This window comes from Podarcis filfolensis (genome assembly GCF_964270895.1).
Source record: "Podarcis filfolensis genome assembly, chromosome: 12".
Classification (NCBI taxonomy): Eukaryota; Metazoa; Chordata; class Lepidosauria; order Squamata; family Lacertidae; genus Podarcis; species Podarcis filfolensis.
This window is the reverse complement of record NC_139614.1, coordinates 13,304,787-13,319,393: the sequence shown is the minus strand read 5'-3', so window position 1 is coordinate 13,319,393 and position 14,607 is coordinate 13,304,787. Positions and strand designations below refer to the sequence as shown.

Below are 14,607 nucleotides of genomic sequence, written 5' to 3'. Positions count from 1 at the left end.
GGACACAACAACCACTACATCCAATTGGGCTTACACCCCAATAAGTATTCCTATGAGCATGCTCTAAGTAAAGGAAAGTGAAAGATACATTACCAGTATCATAATTTTCGCTTGGATGTGTTGCATCATCCATTTCTTCACTATTTGGTTCATTCTCCATGTTCAAGTTTTTCAATTGGACAAGTTCTAGGAATCTCAGAGCAGTTTCTGCCAACAGTGCTATGTTTTCTGCAAATATCAGAGCAGGATGTAAGAGCCAGATAATCCAAGTTTTTTAAAAAAAATAACAACAGAAACAGTGGCAATAGTTAAGCACAGGGGATTTGTCATTAAAATGTTAAGTGTCTCAGAATAACAGCATCTAACACTAGCTTACCCCTAGACATAGAAAACCAAGCTTGAACTTTGCGAAATTGCTTCCTTTAACCGTTTTTTTTGGGGGGGGGTGGAGGCAGGGCATGGGCAAGAGCCACCAACGATGCCCATTTCATGTCTGTGCCATATGGACCTCGGCACGACCATCACGTTCTGTGTGTGAGCTCCAAGAGACCCCTCACTGTCTACTGGCAAAAACAAAATGCAGGACAAGACAAACTTGTTTCAGATCCCAAAAAACCAATGATCATTCTGGCATTCTTGTGTCAGAAGCACAAGTAGCAGGGCACACTCCTGGTTGGTTTGTTATTTTTAGAGCAGTAAGACAGGCAGATGGTAGGACCCAAACATGTTTTTGCCATTGACATTCTGGCCTATTTATTTAATTTAGACACAACAGGTCATTCTGATAATTTTTTTTTATCCCCCAAATTTTCATACAAGGAAAAATAAATTCAGCACTAAATAAAAATCTACATTTGCAGACACTTCCCTCTTTATTCCAGTTCTGTGATTTTAAAAAAGAAATGCAATGACATCAAAGAAAACCTTCCCCAAAGCCCCCCATCTCCCCTCTTACCAGCATAAGCCAGTCGGACAATAGTGGCTTCATCTTGGGCCAAATGTGCAATACCTGGCAAGATGTATTCTGGGTAGATATTGATATCATTACGTGGTACTTCTTTGACCAGAGCAAGAACTTTAGTGAGTGTCCTAACGGCTTCTGCCCTTACTCTGGGCACAGAGTCATTGCTGAAATGCAAGAGATAAGGCGTGATACGGTCCAGCAGAATTTCCACACTTAACCTGGGTGCCAACTGGAGAATCAGTTCCAAAGCAGCCAGCTTTGAATCACAGTATTTGAGGGTCTGAAGGCATGACGTTATCACCGACACCAAAATGACCAGCCCATTTTCCTTTGTCTCTCCTTCAGCTTTTTCGGTTTGGTCATGCCCACAGAGATTATGGATAATATTGTCCAGATCTTTACGTATAACGAGGATGCGCTCATCTGCAGATACAAAGGTTTCCTTGGCAAACTGTGCCATGTAAGGCTGGAGGAAAGTATAAAATATTTCAGGAAATGCGTTGTTTCGTTGTTGTTTCAAGTAGTCTTCAGCTGCTAAACGTTTTTCTGGTTCGCAGTGGATCATCTGGGTAACCTTCAGATAAAAGAGAGCAAAAAGAGCAAGGTGAAGGCAATGCTTTATTATTAAAGTAGGTATAGAAAATGCAATAAGCCACTGTAAGTAGAATGAAATTAGTTACCAGTTCTCTAATACTCCGGTCTTCAATTTTATTCAGGACTTGTTCAGGGGAAAAGAGGCCATTTCTATACGCCAAAAGCTGTGACAAGTCAAACAGAGGTACACCTTCTGTAAAGAGCTCAGCTATTACGCAACCTGGAAAATACAGAACAGCTTCCTGAGAATTATTTGGTAGACATCTCTTGTTTCACCTGCTCATAACCAAAGACTATAAAAGATGGAGATGATGTCACTTTCCAATTGGCCACACATTCCTTTTCAAGTTCGAGCATTTAAGAAGACATCACTTCTCTCCACCTCTATAGTTTACTCAACTTCCAGCCCTCAGTGCTCTAGTTACCAATATAGAACCATAATCCTGCACTCCAAAAACTGACATCAGTAGGCTGATGAAGACTTCAGCTTGGAGCACAGGAACTTGCTTTTTCTAACTCTATTGCTATAATAAATACTACTACTAATAATAATAATAGTAAATTAGTAGTACAGTGGTACCTCGGGTTAAGAACTTAATTCGTTCTGGAGGTCCGTTCTTAACCTGAAACTGTTCTTAACCTGAAGCACCACTTTAGCTAATGGGGCCTCCCGCTGCCGCCAGAGCACGATTTCTGTTCTCATCCTGAAGCAAAATTCTTAACCCGAGGTACTATTTCTGGGTTAGTGGAGTCTGTAACCTGAAGCGTATATAACCTGAAGCGTATGTAACCGGAAGTACCACTGTAGTAGTACCTTGCCCATCTGACTGCGTTGCCCCAGCCACTCTGGGCGGCTTCCAGCATATATAAAAACATAGTAAAACATTAAATCTTAAAAACCTTCCCTATACAGGGCTTCCCTCAGATGTTTCCTAAATGGTATATAATTACTCATCTCCTTAACATCTGATGGGAGGGCATTCTATTTCTTTTAAAAGAAATAGAAACCCCATCAAATTGGGGTGTGTGGGAAAAGCGTATCAACCACATCCTTTCCCCCCCCCCCTCTGGTGTTCAAATGATCTTGGAAACCATCACTGAGAACCAGTAAGAATACGTGCAGGCCTGAAGATGTTTTACACACCCACACATCCACAAGAGATGATCAGTGGCCCAAAACAATATGACTAGGGCTGCAATGTAGACAGAACCCCATGTGGAGTTCAAAATTGTAGATTAACCTTTACAGGCTGGAGAAAAGGAGCATTCAGCACCTGTTGGCATCCATATTTCCTGCTATTGAATGAGCGAGACTATATACTACCAGTTGACTGCATTCAGAACACAATATGAACCCACATCATACACTGACAGCTAGGAAGAAGCTCCCACCAAATACTGTTTATTGAAAAAGGAAAGAAAGTATGAAAATAAGCTGTTCTTCTCTAGATGTGCCTGGAGTTAGTTTCTCTGTCCTTCAATTGACTGTAGGATTTCTCAACCAAGGTAACTACCATTGCTTCCTGAAGCAGAAACAATCAAGGACTGCCCAACATGATGAAGCCCCCAAACCTGCATGTAGATTCACATCACTTAGGAAGAATGACAGAAGTGCAAATAACTGCCAGCACCAGGGCAATATGTCCGGCCTCTAAATAGTAAGAAGACATTGACGCCAACAAAAAAAATATTGTGGATCTTGTGAGCATGTTTTACAATTTCACTAATGTATCTGGGGCTAACTCATGTGACCAATCCTCCCACTACAACCCACAGGCTTAATGCGGAGACCCCAGTGGAACAAAAGTAGCCACATGGATCTGACACCAGGAAGTGCTTTCAGATTGCTTCCAGACAGGTGTTTATGGGGGAATGGTGTTCATTGTGCATTCAATACAATGCTATTGACATCAAAATACCACTCCATATTTCCTCCCTCCCCCCCACCGTTAATCAGGATTTTCCAGAAAAGGGGAAATCCAGCAAGTTACAGTGCCCTATTTGCAATGTCTCAATAGCCTTTTTGTAATATTAAGCCCACATCTGGAAGCACCCTGAGAGGCATAGAAATTAGCCCAGTATGAATCACCATTAAAATACAGAGATGCTACTGTTGAGTGTACTTCACAACTACAGAAATTAGAGGATGTCTCCTGGGACAGTACTATTTCAGAACGCAGATGAGAGAATGGCATGCTTGGTTGTTTGTTTGAAAAAATACAAGGAAGCAAACAAACAACACCACCATTCTAAATGGGAAAAACTAGCATACTGGGGAGAAGGTTAAGCTATGACCCTTCATACTTACTTGCAAGTTTTCTATGTGCAATGATTTTATTATGATTTTTACACGGAGAAGCTTTCAACGATGCATTTTCCCATTACGTTCTGAAGTGGTATGATTACAGGAGAGACGTACTATATGTTATTTTTTAATATATACTTTGGCTGGACAAATGTGGAGCTTAATTGTTTGCAAGCCTCCTGCTAAACATTATACTTTGCTAATCACAGGAAGACTGGAGAATTCACAAGGAATGCTAAGAATTATCATGCAGACTAATGTGACTGTGAAGTAAAACCTGTACAGTGGTACCTTGGTTCTCAAACACCTTGGTACTCAAACAACTTGGAACCCAAACACTGCAAACCTGAAAGTAAGTGTTCTGGTTTGCAAACATTTTTCGGAAGCCGAATGTGCTCCGTTTCGAGTGTTACGCTTCCGATTTGAGTGCCACAATTCGGTTTTGAGTTTTGAGTGTTACACTTCTGATTTGAGTGCCACTTCCCTTGTGAGTGCCACACTTCCATTTTGAGTGTTACACTGAGGTCTGTCTGTTTTTGCTATTTATTTTGCATTTTTGTTTTTGCAGCTCTTTTTGTTTGTGGAACCCAGTTCAGCTACTGATTGTGTGACTGCAGTACATTGTTTATTGCTTTCATTTTATGGATCAATGGTCTCATTAGATAGTAAACCTCTTGTTAAATTGCTGTTTTAGGGGTTGTTTTTAAAGGTCTGGAATGGATTGATCCATTCTGCATTACTTTCTATGGGAAAGCACGCCTTGGTTTTGGAACGCTTTGGTTTTGGGACGGACTGCCGGAAGAGATTAAGTTTGAGAACCAAGGTACCACTGTAGTTCTATGCTGTATCTCATACATTATATCTGGAAAAGGTTGATGGTTTTAGTTCATCACAAGATTGCACTAAGTTCCCCACTCCTCCCCTAGAAATCAGAAAGCAACACTTTCTATGAAGGCACAGCTTATGCACGTCGTTTACTTGATCACTTTAAAGTACCTGCAGAAAAGATGTCCATTGCACGCTTTAGTTCCCCCCTGCTTCGCTGATTACTGTTAGCCAAGTCCACCAGGGGAGTGGAAGGATCTCTCATATTCTCCAGTTCCGTTGCAAATATGCTGCCATCAACAAAGCGCTCTGGAGCAATGTAGCAAGTCCTCCTTCTTGACGTATCAAAGAAATAATTGAAATCAGCAGGGTTGTCTTCAGGAAGGTAGGTTGGTTTAAAACTAGCAAAATCTGTTAGAAGGACCCAGTTCCAGCTGGTCACCATGACATTTTCAGTTTTGATGTCTCCGTGACGGACCCCAGACCTGTGTGCTTGGTCCACTGCAGTCAAGATCTGGAAGGCTATCCACCGTTTCTCAATGTTGTTCAGGAACGGACGAGTACTAATACGGTCATAGAGATTATCTCGTACATACTGCCTGAAAAGCATGGCTGCTTTTTCAGATAATGTGGCCTTCTGGAAGGGAAGACAGTTTTGCGCAGAATTCAACCTTATTTTCAGCTCCTCCAGCTCCTGCTTGTAACTAGTTAACGGTAAAGTTGGATCTTGAATGGCAAACACCTTGACGACCACCAGCCCTTCTCTGTGCTTAGCTCGGGCAACTTTAAAAAACCGAGTACTGCCCAAGCTTTTGTCATATTCAAAGTCATGGATGTCTGAGAAATAGCTGTCAACGGAGAGGATCTGAGAAGGGGCAATACCAGCCAGCTGGTTCCCCATGGCAGACCTTTAGTTCTTCGTCACAACTCTGCCTAAAAAAGACAAGAGAGCGATTTGTTCATCTCAACTGCATTGCTCTTCACAAACGACACACAATATATAATTTCATTTTGAAACACACAAATTACTATTAAGTGGCTCTATTTTAAATATTTTATAAATCATAATTTGTTTGTTAATGTCTTGTTTTATTAATGTTATTAAACTGAGTCCACATATGTACCAATTTGATTTAAAATATCAATTAGAAAGTGTAGAATGGGACGGCAAGTCGATATAGAGCCCAGTTGCTGGAAATCACAAGTGGGAATAGTGCTATTGCACTATCCTGCTTTTGGGCTTCTTATAGGACTCTGCTTGGCCACTGAAAAAACAGGATGCTGGACTAGGTGGGTCATAGGACTGCAGAGTTGGAAGGGACCGAGGGTCATCTAGTCCAACCCCCTGAGCACTAACCCATCGAGTCACCTGAGGCTGTTATGTCCCCTTATGTTCCCATTTTGCACAACGTGTCTGAGATCACAGCATTTAATAACCCAAATGCTCCCACTTCCCTTAACACAGAATATTTAATAGGGCGGCCTTTTCCGAACCGGTGCCCGCCAAGACGCTGCTGGACTACAACTCCCATCACGCCTGACCATGGGGCCATGCTCACTGGGGCTGATGGGAATTGTAGTCAGTCTAAAAATATTTGGAAGGACCAGGCTGTGCAAAGGCACCACTTTCCCAAGCAGCCATCTAGAAACATTCCCACGGCAAGCCATGGCCATTTTCTACCACAGCATTTTGCACCTCTCCCGCCTTTTAACTTTACACCTCAGTTTCCCTCAGTTTCCTTCTAAGATTCATCTTGGAAGATTTTATTACACACACACACACACACATACACACACACACACACACAGGGTGAGTCTTTTAAAAGAGGTCCTATGGAACATGTGTACTCTGTATCCACAAGGACTCATCCTGTATGTGTGTGTGTATATATATATATATATATATATATATATATATATACACACACACACACACACACACACACACACAGATAGATAGATAGATACACACACACACAGTGCTTTTTTCTGGGGGGACGCATACCCCTAAACATTTTGTGAATCTTTGTGCAGTACTTTTGTCCATTTATTTCTTTTTCCCAATCTGAAGTATAAAATGGTGATTTTTCTCGAGTCAAAATGAGAGTAGCCTTAAACATCTTTTTAGGGGGGGAAAGCACTGTACACACACACACACACACACACACACACACATATTATGTATATACACACACACTCTTCTGGAGCAGTTTCCCAAACTGTTCTTGGACTACAACTCCCATCATCCTTAGCTAGCAGGACGAGTAGTCCAGGGATGATGGGCGTTGTAGTCCTTAAAAAAACCAGCTGGCGACCCAAGTTTGGGAAACCCCGCTCTGTGGCGTCTCAGATTCAAGGAGACGAAGCCAAGGCACCATCACGCTGGTCAACATTTCTATTTGCCATGCCCAGCGGTCGGCCATGAATGAGCCCGTCAGTCCGTTCTTCCTCCCTCAGAAAACACCACTTCCTGCTCCTTGACATCCCTTTGCAGTGTTGGGGGGCAGAGAAAGGAAGGGCTTCACGAAGGGTCCCCCAATAAAAGGGGGTCCGCTATGGCGCTGGGGACCCCTCGAAAGCGAAGTCCCTCCTCCCGACAGGGCCGGCGTTTGGGTCCTCCTCGCGCCCTTTTACCTCAGGCGCTTTCCCGCCGCCTGAGGCGAGGTGCGAGGGAGAGAGCGCGAGCCTTCCCGCCGCGACTCACCGCCTCTCCTCAGCTAGCCCCGCCGGGGAGGGGGGGGGAGGCCAGGGCCGCGCTTGCCCCCAGCGCTCTCGGCTCCTCGGCCGCCGCCGCCGCACGGGAAACCGGTAAGCATTACACAAGAGGAAGGAGGCGGCGCGGCCGCTGAGCTCACATCCTGGCGGGGAGGGAAAAGGAGGAGCCGGCGCTTGCTTGGACGCTGCTGGCCCTCCCGCGGCGGCCTCATCGGGAAGCGAGGCACTTGCCGTTCCCAAACGGCCTCTCTCAGGGGCGGGGAACAAATTATTATATTTATTATATTTATTTATTTGCTTGCTTGCTAGCTAACGGGGCGGGGAACAAAATTATTATTATTATTAATTATGTTCCCCGCCCCGTTAGCAAGCAAGCAAGCAAATAAATATAATAATAATAATAATGAAATATACTCAGAGTCGCAAAGTGATTTCATGCTCTTTATTCAGCTCATAGTGGTGAGGAGGAATGAATGAATGTCCCCTCAAAGTATCTGCTTTATATACATTATTTACACAATGGGCTGCACATGATTGGCTAATTCCGGAATCCTACTGTAAGCCAATCAGGTTGTGGATTCACTTCTATCTGGAGCATGATTGGGTGGTTCCTGCCAACCAATCATACTGCTGTATTGTTCTAGGACCAATCAGACTGCTGCCTTTTGGATCCTATTGTTCTAGGACCAATCAGACTGCTGCAGTTTGGATCCTATTCAACTCAGTACATAACAAATAATAATAATAATAATAATAATAATAATAATAATAATAATAATAATAATTTGTTCCCGCCCCTAAGAGAGGCCGTCTGGGAGCAGCAAAGAATAATAACAGCAACTATTATTATTATTATTAATAATATTTTTTTTAAAATGAATATTTATTGAATTTTCCAATTTTATATAAACACAAAAAGAAAAAAAAAAAATATTAAAAACAATTCAGTTTCAATAACAGTTTTTCAGTCACATGTTTCTTTGACTTCCTCAAATAATTAATTTGCTGCTCCTAGATAGGGACGCAGGTGGCGCTGTGGGTTAAAGCCTCAGCGCCTAGGACTTGCCGATCGTCAGGTCGGCGGTTCAAATCCCTGCGGCGGGGTGCACTCCCGTCGTTCGGTCCCAGCGCCTGCCAACCTAGCAGTTCGAAAGCACCTTTGGGTGCAAGTAGATAAATAGGGACCGCTTTCTAGCAGGAAGTAAACGGCGTTCCGTGTGCTGCGCTGGCTCGCCAGATGCAGCTTGTCACGCTGGCCACGTGACCCGGAAGTGTCTGCGGACAGCGCTGGCTCCCGGCCTGTAGAGTGAGATGAGCGCACAACCCTAGAGTCTGGCAAGACTGCCCCGTACGGGCCGGGGTACCTTTACCTTTATCTTATTTCATTATGATAATGATAATTTTATCATTTATACCATGCCCATCTGACTGGGTTGCCCTAGCCACTCTGGGTGGCTTCTAGCATATACAAAAACATAATAAAACACTGAACGTTAAAATGCTTCCCTATACAGAGCTGCTTTCAGATGTCTTCTAAAGGTTGTATAGTTATTTTTCTCCCTGACTTAAGGGGGTTGCATAACTCCACACCCTCCCAACGTTTCTCCGAATAAAATCGGGACATCCTACCATACCTTCCAACATTTCTGCAATGAAAAAAGGGACATCCTAAGGAAAAACGGGACATTCCGGGATCAAGTCAGAAACCAGGACAGCTTCTGTAAATCCGGGACTGTCCCTGAAAAATAGGGATATTTGGCGGGTCTGCGGCTGCCCCTTATGGGAATCAAACCTGCGACCTTGGTGTTATCAACATGAGGCTTTAACCAACTGCACTAGGGAGATCATGATCATTATTGTTATTATGTTTTAATTTAATTAATAATAACTGGACATGGGCCACTGACAGGAGAGACAGGAGTCCGCCCCAATCCCTATTACATTTATATTGTTATAGGATTTTGATTGGGGTTTATAGTCTGGATGTCATCTCCCAGGCCACTTTGAGGCTTTGGTTTTCCTATCTGTCATGGGATTCTGTAGTAGGAAACGAGACTTTGAAAGAAGTTGTGCTAGTCTCTCTGTTAATTTTTTTTTTTATTTGTTTATTACATTTGTATGCCATCTTAGCTGTTTGTGGTAGAAATATATGCCTTGCACAGATAGTTGAAGATAAATATTTCCTTGTCAGGCTGGCAACAGTTGAACAACAAGTATTACTTACATATACTTTAATGAATGTGAGCAGAATTGGGGCTGCTTCCTGCAAATGAAGTCATCTGCAGTTGTCTGGTTTTAAAAATTCTGGCTGCCCCTTTCTGCCCCCTTTCTAGTTCTATAATACCCTTTTTTAGATACTGCAACCAGAGCTGTACACTGTATTCCAGGTGTGGTTGCACCATAGATTTGTGATAGCAACAGCTTTGTTTTCAAGCCCTTTCCTAATAGTCCCCAACAATTCCTCTTTTTGCTGCAGTTGCTGCATGCTGGGTCAACATTCCCATTGTGCTATCTGCCATAACTTCAACATTCATTTCGAGGATACGTTCTAGCAGGCAAAAACAGGGCTTGTCCACACTTCTCCCATGCTTTCTAGGCATGCGCCCAAGCCATTTTGCATCCCCCCCCCCCCGTTGCTTTCCCCTGGAAAACATGTTCTATGCCACTGAATCGGAACTTTAATTTTGGCCACAAGATGGCTGTATTTTCCTAAAATGCGGAAGTACCTATGCTCTGTATAATATGTCTCTGTTCCATCAGGTGTTAAAAAATTAAGCCGCTCAGAAATCCTTATCAAAGGATTTTGGGTGTTGCATCTAGCTAACGTCAGGACAGATGTCTGAAGGGATTATTATTATTATTTTCAAGTAGGGTAATATAAATTTCAAAATGAGGACTGTAGATGGGTGTCTGTCATGAGGGACCTGACAGGCAAGCACACCAGAGTGTACTTGATATATGCAAGCTTGTATAGATGAATCAGTAACTTTAAGAAAAATAATAATCTGACTTCAGCATCTAGCAAAAAACAAATAATCTGGCAACTACATTTTCATTTCTCTCTTACCCCACCCCCAAAGTGCATGATTCACTTGTTCTTATTAGTGGTGCTAATTTACAACACCTGGGATTAAAACGGTGGGCATTTTAAGTTGTTTTTACATTCCTATAAAAACCCAGTTAATATAGGCTGGAGGTGACATTTGTTTATTTAGTTAGTTTGTATTATCCATGGCTGACATGCACAGCTCATATCCAGCAGGAGCCGTGCATTCAGTATTGCCTTCAGCTGTACATTCAATATAACATCCCGCTTCCTCTTGAACTTCTGGTGCCTACTGTTTATTCCAGCCAGTATTTTAACTGAATTCTGATGTCATAGTTTTAACTCAATCTTATTCTCATTGTATTGAGTTTCATGTACACTGTTTAGAGACAAATGTAATTTAGCGAAAGATAAAAATCAATATGTCACTGCCAATTGATTAGTCAAGTTGTCCACCCATCTTTCTAAAGACCAGGTTTGTGGCAATTATTCTGATTTAAACAAAATTGCAGCATCAGCCTAACCTGGGTGTATTGGCAGAAGAATGGTCCATGAGGCAACTGGTGTTGTGATGGGTGTTGACTCAGCTTTCTGATTTGTTTTTCCTTGTGTTTGCTGGTTGCATTGATATTCCATGTCCTGTGTTGTGCATCCCCCATAGCTTTTCAACACCTGGGATTAAAAAAAAACCAAAATCAGTTTTTATGCAAATATAGAAGTACACACACACAATTGTATTTTCTTTGCTATATTTCATGCATATCCACTAAGATCAAACTACCTGCGATACTTTTAACTGAGTACCGGTATATCCACCACTGCAATGCAGGATCCAGTGTGCCATCTATAGCTCTGGCTTTGATGCCACCAGTACTGACTCTAGAAGCAGCCACAGTGGCTGCACAAATGGTATTTCCTTTTGGATTCGAGGGACTTATTTTCAGCAGACTTCCAAATTAAGCTAGGGTGGTGGTGGCGGTGGCGATATAGACTATAATAGCCCCTTTGCTATTTGGACCACCTTCCTCTGTATACCTTTTAATCATTGCCTCCTCTTTTCTTGCTACTTTCTTTCCTGCATCTGTTGCTACTTCTTAATGCTCTCCTGCATTCATCACATTTCTTTTGAAAATAAAAAAATTAAAATAATTTTTAAGTTTCTGCAATTGTGCTTAACTCCCTAATCCCCCCCCCCAAAAAAACCCAACAACAACTGGGAAACAGTGTGATTTGAGTTTTGGAAATGAATCATTTGCAGGTCAAATGCAAGTGGGTAGGAGGAAACCACCTTAGGAAATGCTTAATTAAAAAGGAGCTTTCGATAATGTTGGGAGAAGCAGGAGCTTTTTTAAAGCACAACAAATAGGGAAGCCTTCACTAACGGAAGTCTACAATTCTCAGCACATTTTGACCAGAATTTCACATCTCAATTGTGGGGTTGTAATATGGAATGTAATACTATATGAAATACTGTGTGGTACCACACTTATCATTTTGATTCGAGCTGACTGCAGAAGAACAATGCTTCAGCATAGGTACCAAAGGACCCCAATCCATATATGACTATTCTGAAATGAATTCTGACTATTCCGAAATGAATTTTGCTCCATTCCATTCTAAAAGCTAGATACAAACTAACTGGACCTGCATACACATTTTGAGATTCCTGAACTGGTTGATGTGGAGGACAATATTAAGGGCCATGCTTAATGAGTAATTTGCCAGGGATGGTTTAGAAAGCATACATTCTCATAGAAAAATAGGCTCGTATGTTTTGGACATATGCATGCTTTTAGAGGTGATAGTTATTCCTAGTCTGGTGAGCAGAAATGCAGGTTAATATATTTTGCTCCTGGTCTCTTTCACCTGACTCCAATCTGTCTTTTAAACAGAAAATTTGCATTTCCTCCCACACAGTCAAATCTCTCCTACTTTTATCTTTTGCAGTAATGAATAAAAGAGCAGCTGTCACAGCTATTGAAGCAGCCTAACAAGGAACAGCACTTCTGATTTTAAGGAGTGTCTTGAGGACGATATTAGTCAATGTTTCTCAAACACATAAATCATAGACTATAGGGGGGAAACCACCACCACTTTCACTGGTTTCCCAGCAGTGAATCTGGCACTGACACCAGGAAACGGCTGGCAATCTTGGTTTCTCTCACTCCCCTCGGATTTCAAATAGCACCTGAGTTCCCTAGAGATATGTATATATAATTTAAATAAAAAAAAATTATCATGAGCATACAGCTGTGCTTTGCCTCTGGCTTATAAAATGGTGTTAAATATGTTTGTTCTGAATAGTTAGGGTTTTTGGATAGGTGTTCCTTGTTTGTAACCATAAATTACTGGGCTGAGGCAGAACTAGACGTGGGAATTGGAAGGACGACTCGCCTCACTGAGACAGGAAGCAACTCACCAATCCAGCATTTGATTTGGTGGTTGGTCTGCCCGTAACACAAACTATTACCCTTAGTATGCTACATCTGACTTCAGAAGTAGTCAAGTAGTGTTTATGAGAGCCAGTGTGGTGTAGTGGTTAAGAGCGGTAGACTCGTAATCTGGTGAACCAGGTTCGATTCCCCGCTCCTCCACATGCAGCTGCTGGGTGACCTTGGGCTAGTCACACTTCTCTGAAGTCTCTCAGCCCCACTCACCTCACAGAGTGTTTGTTGTGGGGGAGGAAGGGAAAGGCGACTGTTAGCCGCTTTGAGACTCCTTTGGTTAGTGATAAAGTGGGATATCAAATCCAAACTCTTCTTCTTCTTCCTCTGGTCTAATTATAAGCAAGTGTGTTTTCACGACTGATGCTAACATCTTGGGATTCCCCCATATTATCACAATTGGCGTTACTGTAGTAAGGAGAGCAGGAGAAAACAATTTAAAAATGAAATTAAAATCTGTTTTGTTTTCATTTGATCTGCAAATCTGAGAATTCAATCCTGACACCGTTATTGGTGTATGTTTGATGCTTTATGATAATCAAAACTGGAAGGAATTAGCAAGTGGCCTTAACCAAATGCAACATTTATTATGCCCTATTTATACTTGGAGTGGGGAACCTGTGACCCTCCCAACTGCCATCCAAGATAGCCAACGGTCAGGGATGATGTTCAAGAACATCTGAAGGGCCGCACATTCCCCACCTTGATTTACAAGGTAGGTTAAGGTGTCCACCTAGCTTCTGTTTGTCGCAAGAGGCTGCCCCCTTTGCATCTGGCTTCTTAACTCAGAAAAGTGAAGTACTCTCAAAGGACAGGCACATGGTTCTACCAAAACCTATAATCTGTGAACCTGAAGTATGGCAGCTTCAAAGTGAGAATTATTTGTAGGAAAGTTTACTGTTACTCAGTTAAAGCAGAGGCAGAATGTCATCTGCAATTTCCATGCAGTATGAGGGACACATTGATTTTTTTAAAAAAAGAACAGGAAGCTTGCCAAGCCTCAGGCTATCACAGGCACATGTGTCTATTTTAGATGGACCTATGTAAGGGCAATAGTAAGGGACAATATACTCTAGTCTTAGTTCCTTTTTGAAAGGAAATCATGGCAACCACAATGTTTCCTCTCTAAGGACTCTGGTAATATCTTCCATCCAGCCATATGTTTAATATGCTTGTCTGTGTTACTGGCTATTGTGTCAGGAGGCTAATACATGCACGTAGGGTCTGATGCTGTGGCAATTCATCATTCATCTTGATGGTATGCATGCCTTGTAACACAAGTTGCAAAGAGTGGGTTCTAAAACAGAAATGGGACTTTCCCCCCACAGTACAGGACCAGGGTTCTGCCTGAATATGCATGTTTTTAATGAGAGGTGTTCAGGGAAGCAGACTGTGGCATCAAATGCCTCAAGCGTTCGGAGCAACAAAGGCATAAGGAGAGAATTTTCTGAGACTATAACAAGGGCTTGAATTAGATTCTGGAAGATGGGGCAGGGAGAATTATAATAGCTCCTCTGCCCTCACACAATCCCCCCAAATCTGAATGCTGTATCCCATGCACAACAGCTGGTGGGCCAGAATATTATTTTTTCCTTGTGGGCAATAGATGATGGTTAGAACACTCTTTTTTCTCACTACAGTCTACTCAGTTATTTCCTTATTTACAGTATATACCATCCACTAACAAACGTTCTCTGTGGTTTACATTTGGGGT

General features: G+C 42.3%; 1 protein-coding gene across 3 annotated transcripts in view; it reads right to left on the bottom strand.

Annotated features, from left to right (window-relative positions):
* The window catches only part of PIK3R4 (phosphoinositide-3-kinase regulatory subunit 4), a 38,091-nt gene that overhangs the window by 22,607 nt on the left and 877 nt on the right, over nucleotides 1-14,607 (bottom strand). Inside the window, exons 2-6 of one of the 3 annotated variants that reach the window (XM_083577627.1) lie at nucleotides 10,974-11,121; nucleotides 4,860-5,621; nucleotides 1,645-1,778; nucleotides 956-1,538; nucleotides 94-228 (exon numbers count right to left, since the gene is read on the bottom strand). In XM_083577627.1, the coding sequence (XP_083433753.1) occupies nucleotides 94-228; nucleotides 956-1,538; nucleotides 1,645-1,778; nucleotides 4,860-5,589 (1,582 nt within the window). In that variant the 5' untranslated portion in view covers nucleotides 5,590-5,621; nucleotides 10,974-11,121. Of the gene's footprint in view, nucleotides 1-93; nucleotides 229-955; nucleotides 1,539-1,644; nucleotides 1,779-4,859; nucleotides 5,622-7,322; nucleotides 7,608-10,973; nucleotides 11,122-14,607 lie in introns of those variants that run through there. The other 2 variants (XM_083577625.1, XM_083577626.1) reach the window with 2 other exon arrangements.